This window comes from Hemicordylus capensis, chromosome 1 (genome assembly GCF_027244095.1).
Source record: "Hemicordylus capensis ecotype Gifberg chromosome 1, rHemCap1.1.pri, whole genome shotgun sequence".
NCBI classification, from domain to species: Eukaryota; Metazoa; Chordata; class Lepidosauria; order Squamata; family Cordylidae; genus Hemicordylus; species Hemicordylus capensis.
In genome coordinates, this window is record NC_069657.1 from 35071040 (window position 1) to 35083693 (window position 12654).

Genomic DNA, 12654 nt, shown 5'->3' on the forward strand with positions numbered 1-12654 from the left:
GACACCCTGTCTTTCAGCTAGAGAGACACCAGTCATGGTTCTCCTACCCAGTGGAGGGTGGGGTGATTCTGTTATGGTTCCAAGAGATGAATACTCCCTATTCACTGAGTGGTTAAGAGAACGAGCACCCATAGTGCATCTTCAGAAGAAAGAGATGGCCGTGAAGACTACTGCAATTCCTATACAATGTACGGAAACGGCTGTGCAAGCCTCAATGCCTTTACCACATCAACTTTCTGTCTCACTTCAAGCAAACATACCACACAAGCCATCTCTGCCAATGCTGTCCACTCAACACCAGGCAGCAACTCAAACAACCCATACTCACGTACCAGTACGTATGGCTTCTACAGCCATAGGCAACTCACCGGTGTCATCAGATGGAGATGATGATGATGATGATGATGATGATGATGATGATGATGATATAGAGGATGACTGCACCTCAGCCTTGACTGTAGCTGATTCAGAAGACCTTGAGACTCCTGTTCTCCCGGATCCAGATTCGGATGTGGCCGTTTTTCCTTCTACTTCGCCCAATGAGGAGATGAAGGGCTATCATCAGCAAGTGGCGGAAATGGCTCAAGTTTTAGGTCTGCCCCTGAAAGAGAAAACCACAGACTTAGAAGACCCTGTGTATAATATGATGAGATCAGCTTCTGGTTTACAGCCCATTTACTTACCTATGCTGCCTCATATCTCCAGAGCGGCGAAATCAGCATGGGAGGTGCTCCAGACTTCAGCACCCACTTCCAAATGTTTGGAAGCTTTATATCATATACAAGAGGAATATAATACTTACCTTATACACCACCCTGCTCCTAATTCATTGGTGGTAGATTTTGCAACAACATCTAAGGGTGGCAAATGGCATATGACACCAGCAGACAAGGAGGGCTGCAAATTGGACGTGCAAGGAAGATGCACTTACTTGACAGCATGTTTGTCGATCAAAATTGCAAATTATGTGGCATGTCAGGCGAGATACACACATGCGCTCTGGGAGACGTTATTCGATCAATGTTCTATACTGGAACCAGGGGAGTTCGTAAAACGATTTGAAACTGTTTTTGCAAAGACTACTGCAGCCAACCGCCAGCAATTGGCAAATCCCGGGCATTAACAACCTCCATCATTTTGAGGAGACATGGCTGGTTGTGGGCTACAGGGCTGCAACAGGATATGAAAGACTGTATTGAGACTCTACCCTTCAATGGTGCGGGACTGTTCTCGGACAAGACCGACGGAAGCATGGAACAATGGAAAAAGTCACAGATTACCGCACGTTCTTTTTACTAATCAATGGTATCCCAACAGATACCATCCGTATAACCAGTTCAACCAATACCAGTTCAACCAATACCAGAGACATCAAGGTTCTTATCAGCAATCCAATAAAAGAGACTTCAGGTGCCTCTACCAGCGCTACAGCAATAACAGGCACCCCTTCTATCCTAAGAACAAGACGAATCAGTCTGGCCAAAATAAGAGAACACCACAAGCAAAGCAGCAGCTTTGATCAGGGTCAGAGCCCACTAGCAACATGCAACATGCCTCTTCAACACAACTTAAACAACATCAAAGCAAGGAACACCCTCTCCTTGAACTCCGCCAAAATTACCATCAAACTGGCAAGCCATGCCCAAGCATGGCACCATATAACATCGGAACAATGGGTCTTGCGTATAGTATCGACGGGCTATGTGCTGGAGTTCAAGGAATACCCTCCATTCCAGGGTGTGAGGTTCACTCCCAAGACACCAGTACTGAGAGAGGAGGTACAGAAGCTTTTGATGAAGGAAGCGATATCACCAGTGCAGTGGGCTCTCAGCCAGATGGGATTTTATTCCTGGTATTTCCAAATCCCCAAACGCGATGGGGGCATAAGGCCTATAATGGATCTTCATGGCCTAAACCAGTTCATCGAAGTACAAAAATTCAGGATGACAACATTGCAAGCCATCCTTCCACTCCTCCATGGAGAGAATTGGATTGCTACGCTCAATCTGAAGGATGCGTACTTCCATATAGGTATTCAGGAGAACCATCACAAATATCTCTGCTTCAACATGGGGAACGAAATTTATCAATACAATGTGTTACCCTTCAACCTAGTCACCACCCCAAGGGTATTCACAAAGTGTGTGGCAGTGATAATCGCCTATCTCAGGATGAAAGGACTCTCCATATACGCTTATTTGGACGACTGGCTTTTGATGGCCAAAACACGGGAACAACTGCCGGAACACATACACATGGTAACAACCCTGTTGGACAATCTGGGCATAAAGATCAAGTGGGAGAAGTCCTTCCTACAACCAGCAAACCGCCTGCCATATATTGGCGTGATATTAGATATGACGGCCGAAAAAGCTTATCTCTTGAGGCAGCGATTTTTATGCCTGTGGATACTTGTTCACTTGTGTCAGTGGAGTCTCGTGCAGAAAGCAAGGACGATACAGGTGATACTGGGCCTGATGGCATCCTGCACCACTACAGTCTTATATGCAAAATTACGGATGTGCAGGCTACAACTCTAAGAGCCTACAAGCCAAGAGTCGAGACTCAATCAAAACAAGTGATGCTTCCAAGAAAAATAGTGGATTCATTGAATTGGTGGATGAAGGAATTGAACATGCTCAATGGCATGCAGTTCTGAACACTGATACCACCGACAACGGTGACCTCCGATGCTTCCATGCATGGCTGGGGAGCCCACCTGCAATGGCACAGGGTGCAGGGGCAGTGGACGCCAAGGAAAGAAATCAACATATCAACTTTCTGGAACTGCTGGCGGTGTTCAAGGCCATAGTCGCCTTTCAAGAGCAACTCGTGGGACAGACTGTGCAACTACAGATGGACAATACAACGGCCATTGCTTATGTAAACAAGCAGGGTGGAACGGTGTCCAGGTCGTTATGCAATCTCAGTCATCTCAGCAAATGTATCATTTAAGGTGCATATGGCAGCAATATCAGCACACCATGATGGGTGGGATGGGAAAATGGTCTTCACCCACCCAAGGTGTAAAGACTTTTTGAGAGGCATCAATAACCTATAACCCACCTGTAAGGCTGCCAGCTGAAAAGTGGAGTCTCTCCTTGGTGCTCTTGTCGCTGACAGAGCCGCCATTTGAACCATTAGCAACTACGTCAATGAAACTCTTGACTCTAAGGACACTTTTTCTGGTAGCAATCACCACGGCCAGACCTATAAGTGAGCTACGTGCACTCCGTATAGATGAGCCATACACAAAGATTTATCCAGAACAGGTCGTCATGCGCTTGAATCCCGACTTCCGGACTAAGATTGTTACAGAGTTTCACCTAAATACTGAGATTGTGTTGCCTACCATTTTCAGGGAGCCTTCCTCTGCTCTCGAACGGACAATGCATTCGCTAGACATTCAACGAGCCCTTCTCTTCTATTTGAAGGCCACAAAAAGTATTCGTAGGACACCTCAGTTGTTTCTGGACCTGCAAGGGAAGTTCAAAGGGTTGTCACCTACTTGCCAAAAGCTGTCTTTCTGGGTAGTAGAGTTGATTAAGATGGCGTACGACCAACAAGGAGTCAGTCCACCAGCCGCAATAAAGGCACACTCCACTAGGGCTTACGCCACGTCCGCAGTGCATCTGGCAGGTATACGATTCGCAGATATCTGCACTGCAGCTACATGGTCGTTCTATCAGAAGTTTATAAAACCATAGATCTGCGTATAGCTAAGGCTGCAGAGTTTGGACAGTCAGTCCTAAAGAGGGTGTTGCAGTGACTTGCAATGCATACCCGCTTCCTACTGGGTAGCTCATAATTCACCCACTACTTATGAATAATGGAACCACTACCCAGATAAACAGGTCGCTTACCTGTAACAGATGATCTGGTAGTGGTTCCATACATTCATAACACCCACCCGTCCATCCCTGCTGCTGGAATAGCAAGCCACTGAACCACCATGCAAGGGCCACTGTACCATCTAATAATAATAATAATAATTCGAATTCTATACCGCCCTTCCAAAAATGGCTCAGGGCGGTTTACACAGAGAAATAACAAACAAATAAGATGGAACCCTGTCCCCAAAGGGCTCACATTCTAAAAAGCAACATAAAAATGCCTTGCTGCCATGTTGGCCATCAAGAAACTGAATACAGAGATGCCCAACCGCCGCTAGAGGGTATTGCAGTCACGTGCAACGGGAGGTTGCCGGCGTCGTGAAGAGCTAACAAATTCTTCCTGAAGCTGATCTGCGCAGGTGCAGAACCCACTACTTATGAATGTATGGAACCACTACCAGATCATCTGTTACAGGTAAGCAACCTGTTTTACTCTCTACCAGGCCTTCTACGACAACTCCCCTGGCTGATAGTATAAGCCAAGTTGGACAAGGGTCAAGGAACAAGTGGTAGGCTGCACTGTTCCAGTCAGCTTGTCCACATCTTCAGGAGTCACAAACTGAAACTAATCCAGCCTAACCACATAAGAGGAGTGGCTAGACACTTCTGCATCAGACACTGCAGTAATTGTGGGATCTGGATCTAAGTTGGCCTGAATACAACATATTTTATCCACAAATAACTCATTTAAAACATCACAGCGGGTAACTGATGATTCCAAGTTCTGATTCGGGGAGGAGGGGCACACATTAGTCCTCTTACAACCCCGAATAACTCTACTGGGTGTGAGCTTGCAAATGCAATTGAAATCTAAATTTTGATGTCTTTTTATTTATTGAGATTATATATGTTTTATGAATTTTAACTGTTTTTTTATTGTTTTATGTTTTAATTTGTACACTGCCTGGAGATTTCTATATCAGGTGGTAAAGAAATACAATAAATAAATAAATACGGGCAGAAAAGAATAGCTTCTTTGCTGCACGTATTGCCTGAGCTTAGATGTTCAAATGCACTCAATGTTGTAATCTGCTGGATTTGAGTCGAGTCTTCCTCCACTTGCACTCCAGTCATCTACCTTGCCACTTCAGCCCCCATAGATCTTCCATACACCAAGGGGCCAGTTTCAAAACAGGTCGAAGAGGACACTTAGGAACGATCATGTCTACTCCCCTGGTGAATTTACTGTTCCAAATCTACACCAGGGCATCAACAGGATCACTGGCAGAGCCAACACTAAATCCTTCCAATGCTTCTTGGAATCCTATTGGATCCAATAACCTTCTCGGGCAGACCATTCTAATAGGCCCCTCACCCCTGTGGAGGAGTGGCGAGATTGTGAGTGCCACCTTAACCAGATGTTGTTCCATTCATGACAATGGGGAAATCACAGGAGACCCCACCCACAGAACACCACCCTGATCAGAGTAAAAGACCAGATCAAGTGTGTGACCAGCAACATATGTCAGTCCTGAGACCACTTGGGATAGGCCCATAGTTGTCATGGCCGCTATAAACTCTGAGCCGCCCTGGACAAATTGGTACCAAAGTGAACATTGAAGTCCCCGTCCCCCCCACAAACCTGGGGGACTTCAACGCCAAACCCAAGTCCATCAGCTCAGTTAGGCACTCTGTTGGGCAGTGGGTTGATCGGTACACGAACAGAAGTCCCAGTCTATCCCTGTTCCTAAACTTAAGTACACACATTTGATATCGTCGGACACTTTGACAGGGATCCTGGCAAGGGAGATGATGTCCTTATAGACCACAGCCACTCAGCCTCCCCATCCACATCCCCTCACCTGCTCAATAGAGTACCCTGGAGGGAGAAGCTGGGACCAGATTGGGCCACCAGCCTTCCCCAACCAAGTTTCTGTGATGCATACCAGGTTGGCCCCTTCACTCAGAATTGGTTCATGGGTGATTTTTGATTTATTCTGGACTAACCTGGCATTACACAGGAGCAAGATGAAGCTCTGTGGCACTGCTCCCTGAGGTCAAAGAGCTGGCAGTTCAGCCAGAAGGGGCAACAATTATTAAATTTCTGATTTCTCTTCTCCTGTAACGGTCTGTAGACTTGCCAACATTACTACTTCTATTCCCCACCACCACTGGAATAGCTGCCCATAATCTGAGAATACAACCCCTGTCTCCCCATCTCCAGAGAAACCCAGACACAAATAGAAACCAATCTCACCCAGGACTTAAAACAGAAGCCAAAAACAGAGTCTGTGCAGGACTGGTTCGAGCCATCGTGAACTCTTGAAGTGGATCCCCTGAGGGGCAATCCCCTTTGGTGTCTCCCCTTCAATGGCAATCCCGCCGCCACAGGCAGCATCCCTAAAAAGACACAGAGTTGGCTACTCCGAGCAGGTGGAGTTCAAGAGCTGCTGAGTCACCCCTGGGCACCAGTCCTGCACAGACTCCCCACAAATCAGCAACCAGTCCCAGTGTTGTTAGATGAGGAAGCATTTTGGTGGTGGAGACTAGGAAAAAATTTGCAACTTGATTAGTTTAGATGACACTGGGACAGGGCATGGAATTATACTTCATCTTATGCAGCAAGGTGGCTTGGGCCAACCCTGCATGCATGGTTTCTCATCTTGCAATCATGCTGATACACTGTCTTAGTGGGTGGGGTGTTAAATTCATTCTTCACCTAGGTCACCAAAAGCCCTAGCCCCAGCCCTGGTCATTGTTTCCAATGTAAATTGCGCTCCTGAGATTTGGGTGCAAAATTTAGTATTTGTGCACTTGCACTCTGGCACAAGACCACTGAAAGTTGCTTAATCACCTGTAGCATCGTGGGCCTATTGGAAACAATGGCATGACACTATGGAATATGTGGGCCAATATTTTTCCGTATAAATAAGTGATTGGATTTTGTACTCTCTGTTCCAAAGTATGCTTTTGTGTTTTATATTTTATTATAATTCATGTTTCTCAAACAAGCTGACATTTTCAGATTGAATTAAAAGTATTTGTTTCCTCTTTCAGCGGTGGCTAATTCAAGTTTCGCCTGCCGCTCTGGTTTTTACCATGAGGATAGCAAGGAAGTCACAATAAAATTGCTTCTTTATAGGACCAGCTTGGTAAGTCTCTAATTATAATTTTCTAGTCGCAAGTTATATTTAAACATATTGAGAAACACACAGTGTGTTAATGCATGCAGCTGCATATAGCACACTATTTGTATATAGCTAAAGATTTAAGCAGACTTTTCATTTAAGATGACCCCCTTTTATAAATACAGCATCTTTGTCATGATCCAATGTACCATCACAATAATGGGCTGTGTGTCTGTGCAGTAACCTTGCAGAAGGACTTCTCTAGCTCTTCAAGGTGCTCACATTCTGCTGCATGTGTACAGTGCGGCAGTTATTTTGGTAACTGGAGCGCCCAGTCTTCAGATCCTTTCCGACCACCATGGTATAGTCCTCGTCAGGCTTATGTTTCTCAATTTGGTTTAGTTTCTTAGTAAGACAAGTGAGAGAAACTCCATCTCCAACAAATTGTTGGTCATTTCTGCTTCTTCAACTTGGTCTGGACTTGGACATTCTTAAGTTTAACATTTTTCGAAAGGTTTAATCAGACTCAGGTTTATGGTTTTTAGGCTTGGACTGCCTTTCAGTTTTTCTTTTCCCTATGGACACTAAGAAATTGTTTTAAAATGCATTAGGTGTGGGGCAAAATGGCCAATAACTGATCAGCATGATTTTTGTATGATTTGGTTGGGAGAAGACCGCAGTACAAGCACTTGTAAAATTTGTGTGTCTTTCTCATGCCAAACCAAAAGGAGCCGAGAACGTCATTTGAGGGCTGCGTTGTACAAGCAGGCTTTTCACCCTCTGACCCCAATGCTGAGCTCCCCATTACCGTTGCCAAACTAGTGCACAAAAGCCGTCTGAAAACACTGATTTCAATTTCAATTTCTGTATCAACTTCTACTGTGTAATCTCGGTCAGTCTCAGCCACAGCTAGAGATAAGATGGAGGGAGTAGTTACACGTCTTGCAGAGGACTATTGCCTCTAGTCTGGCCTTCATTTTGTAGCCATTACAACATAAATACAGAAATAGGAATTACAGTTAACTTGAAAAAGATAAATACAAGCTTCTATCTGCTTGCATTTGCTTTCCTGAGATTTTCTCCTTTTTGTTATAGCAAATTCCCTCTTTCTCTCATTCTAACAAAATTTTGCTTAAACTAAAATACCATTGGCAGTGGAGAAAGCCAATTGTGAAAACTAGTATTTAATCCTAGAAGAGTAATTGTGGCCACGTTCTCATGACCACAGCAAGTACGGTTAACCATGAGCTCTGAGTTATGCACGCTCACACAGAGTCTACGTGATAATTTTGTGCAATCCCGGTCAAACCGCTGTGGTTAAACCACATTTAATAGAGATAGATAACTAAGATCCTAGTTGGCTATCCCAATGAAATGTGGTTTAACTGCAGTGAACACACAGGGAATACTCAGAGATTGTGGTTAATTCTTTAAACGTGCTTGCCTTGGTCATGGGAATGCAGCCTGTGTAAGTCTATTGCAGCCAAAACAGTGATAAGATTTATGACACCTTAACGACTTGGCATTTATTGTGGCTTGAGTTCTACTAGGGAATCGCATAATTCATCAAATGTACCAGATTGTCATTTAACGCTGATAGTGCAAGATGTCATGGATCTATAATTCAGTTGCTAATGCTTGCACCTTTTATTCCCATTTTCAAAGAATATCAACTGTCATTTGTATGACATTAGTAAGGATGACAACAAGGAAAACAGAAGGAAGAATCTTCTGCTCTATACTTCAGCAGGTCTTGCTCCCAGCATAATGATTTTCAACAGTACCTTCTCAAAAGTCTTCTACTTCAAAATGACCCTGGTAAATCATTTCAGCATGACATATCAAGTTCCCCCCTACAATACTGTAGAATGTTGGGGGACTCACTCTAAGCATTTCCTTTAGGAGCAAAATCCGGACAGCTTACTCCAGCATCACTGCTGTAACTTGATAGAGGAGGGAATTGCTGCCTGCTCTGTCCTGCCTTTCAAAAGCATCACAGCAAATGAATAGACTCTGTTGGGTATTAGAGCTCTCAGTTTCGCAGGGCTCAGGTCATTGAGGTGGCCAACAGGATTACAGTTGAAGCTGTTGATTCTGGCCTAGCTGGTTGCTCAAGCACAAGCTGAGCTCTCAAGGCTGCCCTGCCCTTGCTCACATCCAGCTTATCAGCCACTCCTGACAGGCATCAGATTGCAAGCCGCCTTGTGAATATGGCCACATGTTATCCTGCATGCCTATTCACACCAGTGCAAGTCATTTGCTGCCTAAAAGGAAGGCATTTTTTAAAAAAGCTTTCATGTAGCATTTTCTGTTCTGGATGCCTCCAAGAGGCTTTACACACATAGCTTTTACTTCGAATCTCCTCCAGAACAGAGTTTGCCAGTCCACATATTAGCTGCATTTACCCCGAAGTTGCTACAGTCTATCAGGGACCAGTGCAGATATGACTCTGTTTCCCCAAAAAACTTGGCTGCACATTCTGGCTTAGCCCAAAGTATGTCTAGCTTTTAAAAAATCCTCCATTTTCAGTGGCTTTTTACAAAACAGATCTCTAACAAAAACTCATTTAGGTAGCTTTAGGCAAATGATTGTTCTGTCACCCTCAACTGACATTAAAGTATGGATATAATAATACTGACCTGCCTTACAGGGTTGTTGTAAGGAAGAAATTACAAGAACATAATACATATAAAGTGCTTTAAACATATATAAATGTGAAGTAATGTTGTTAATAACTTATCTGGCAAGTGGCGGGAATTTAGACTGTGAGGCGGGTTGCATGATCAATGAGACCCGCCTCCAGAGGTGTCTCTTTGAACTGTACCAGTACTAGCTCTTACAAAGTATATATATAAAAAATCAAATTCATAGTAGTTTACTATGTATGCAACTCAAAAAATTGAAGACTGACAATATTGTGTTTTAATCCAAAGGGAGAAGGTTTGGAAACGTGGTCAATTGATATCCCTCGAGAGATGATTACATTTAATACAGGTGAGAGAAAGTTATAATTGTCAGATATTTCAACCTATACTGATGTATCCTTGGTTAATGACAGCGCCACAATGTGGTTATCATTTTTAACATTTATTTATTTATTTATTTATTTATTTTATTTTTGCATTTATATACCGCCTTTAATTCAAAAGATAACCCCAAGGCGGTTTACAAAAGTTAAAAACATAGAATAAAAAGACAATAAAAACATCATGTTAAAAGTATAAAAACATATAAAAACAGGCATAAAAACAATACAACAAATACAACAAATAAAAACACAGAGAAGCCGCAGTAGAAAACGATCATGTAAAAGCCTGGGTAAAAAGCCAAGTCTTTAAAAGCTTTCTAAAAGCCGTGATGGAGTCCGAGGAACGAATGGCCACTGGGAGAGCATCCCAGAGTCTGGGGGCAGCAACAGAGAAGGCCCTGTCCCTAGTGCACGACAGCCGGGCCTCCCTCAATGTCGGCACCCGGAGCAGGGCCCCCTCAGATGTCCTTGTCAAGCGGGCAGCAACCCTTGGGAGCAGGCGGTCCCTCAAATACCCCAGGCCCAAACTGTTTAGGGCTTTAAAGGTCAAAACCAGCACCTTGAATTGGACCCGGAAATGAACCGGCAGCCAGTGCAGCTCTTTCAAAATGGGGGTGATATGTTCCCAACGGGCAGCTCCGGATAAAACCCTCGCTGCCGCGTTTTGCACTAGCTGCAGTTTCCGGATATTCTTCAAGGGCAGCCCCATGTAGAGCGCGTTACAGTAATCCAGCCATGACGTGACTAAGGCGTGGGTAACCGTGGCCAGATCTGCCTTCTCGAGAAAGGGACGCAGCTGGCGCACCAGCCGAAGCCGTGCAAAGGCACCCCTGGCCACTGCCTCCACCTGAGCTTCCAAAAGCAGAGCCGGGTCCAGTAGTACCCCCAAGCTGCGTACTTGCTCCTTCAAGGGGAGTGCAACCCCATCCAGAACCGGTAATATCTCCTCATCCCGATTGGCTCTCCTACTGACCAACAGTACCTCCGTCTTATCCGGATTCAATTTCAGTTTGTTAGCCCACATCGAACCCATCACGGCCTCCAGCCCCCAATTAAGGACATCCACCGCCTCCCTAGGATCAGATGACAAGGAGAGATAGAGCTGAGTGTCATCCGCATATTGCTGACAACTCAGTCCAAATCTCCGGATGACCTCTCCCAGCGGCTTCATGTAGATGTTAAACAGCATGGGGGACAAGACCGATCCCTGCGGGACCCCACAGGCCAACGGCCACGGGGCCGAGCAGTAGTCCCCCAGCACCACCTTCTGAACCCTCCCCTCAAGAAAGGACCGGAACCACTGCAACGCAGTGCCTCCGATTCCCATACTCGAGAGGCGGCCCAGAAGGATACCATGGTCGATGGTATCGAACGAGAGGTCCAGCAGAACCAACAGGGACGCACTCCCCCTGTCTAGTTCCCGGCGTCTAGTTCCCGGCGTCTAGTTCCCGGCGTAGGTCATCTGCCCCCTGTCTAGTTCCCGGCGTAGGTCATCCACTACAGCGACCAAGGCAGTCTCAGTCCCATACCCCGGGGGGGAAGCCAGATTGAAAAGGGTCCAGATAATCCAAATCATCCAAGACCCTCTGCAGCTGGGACGCCACCACACGCTCTATCACCTTGCCTAAAAAGGGGAGGTTAGACACAGGTCTATAGTTGTCCAGGTTGGAGGGATCAAGGGAGGGCTTTTTAAATAGAGGTCTTACCACCGCCTCCTTAAGACACGATGGCATCCTGCCCTCCCTTAAAGAAGCATTAACAATCACCTCCAGCCATCTACCTGTCCCCTCCCTGGCAGCTTTTATTAGCCATGAAGGGCAAGGGTCAAGAGCGCACGAAGTCGCCCGCACACTGCCCAGGATCTTGTCCACATCCTCAGGCCACACCAACTGAAAAGAATCCAACACAACGGGACCAGATGGTACCAAAGGCACGTCTGCCGGAACTGCCAAAACTCTGGAGTCCAGGTCAGCACAGATGCATGTGACTTTATCTGCAAAGCGACAGGCAAACCAATCACAAAGAGCTGTAGATGGCTCCTCCCCCATTGTCTGGGGGGATGTGTGGAGCAAGGTTTTCACCACACGAAACAGCTCTGTTTGTCTGCACTGAGCAGACGCAATGGAGGCGGAGAAAAAGCATTTCTTCGCCGCCCCCACCGCCACGGAGTAGTCCCTAAAATGGGCTCTAGCCCGTGTTCGGTTGGATTCGTAACGACTCTTCCTCCAGCGTTGTTCTAGCCGTCGTCCGAGTTGCTTCATCGCCCTAAGCTCCGAGGAAAACCAAGGAGCAGAACGGGCTCCACCAAGCTAGAGAGGACGCTTGGGGGCAACCGTGTCAACAGCCCGGGCCATCTCTCCATTCCAGAGATCAACCAAGGCCTCAACAGGGTCACCAGCTCTGGACACTGGAAACTCCCCGAGGGCCGTCTGAAATCCAAGCGGATCCATAAGCCTCCGGGGGCGGACCATCTTAATCGGCCCACCACCCCTGCAGAGGGCAGACGGAGCAGTCAAACTAAACCCCACCAGGTGATGATCTGTCCATGACAAGGGAGTGGTCTCAAATTCCCCCACCTCCAGATCATTTATTTCCCGGTCGGCAAAAACCAGATCCAGAGTGTGTCCCGCCACGTGGGTAGGGCCCGATACCAATTGAGACAGGC

At 46.0% G+C, this 12654-nt stretch overlaps 1 protein-coding gene and 1 long non-coding RNA gene across 14 annotated transcripts in view; one reads left to right on the forward strand and one right to left on the reverse strand.

Annotated features, from left to right (window-relative positions):
* LOC128334118 (uncharacterized) overlaps positions 1–3475 on the reverse strand; it is a 48851-nt gene extending 45376 nt beyond the window's left edge. Inside the window, exons 1-2 of the long non-coding RNA XR_008311181.1 lie at positions 3353–3475; positions 369–601 (exon numbers count right to left, since the gene is read on the reverse strand). This is a non-coding gene — a long non-coding RNA (uncharacterized LOC128334118). The remainder of the gene's footprint in view (positions 1–368; positions 602–3352) is intronic.
* LOC128334054 (cation channel sperm-associated auxiliary subunit beta-like) overlaps positions 1–12654 on the forward strand; it is a 178015-nt gene that overhangs the window by 11361 nt on the left and 154000 nt on the right. For all 13 annotated transcript variants that reach the window (XM_053270302.1, XM_053270325.1, XM_053270324.1 and 10 more), the window contains 3 exons: positions 6891–6985; positions 8627–8779; positions 9895–9955. In XM_053270302.1, coding sequence (XP_053126277.1) covers positions 6891–6985; positions 8627–8779; positions 9895–9955 — 309 coding nt within the window. The remainder of the gene's footprint in view (positions 1–6890; positions 6986–8626; positions 8780–9894; positions 9956–12654) is intronic.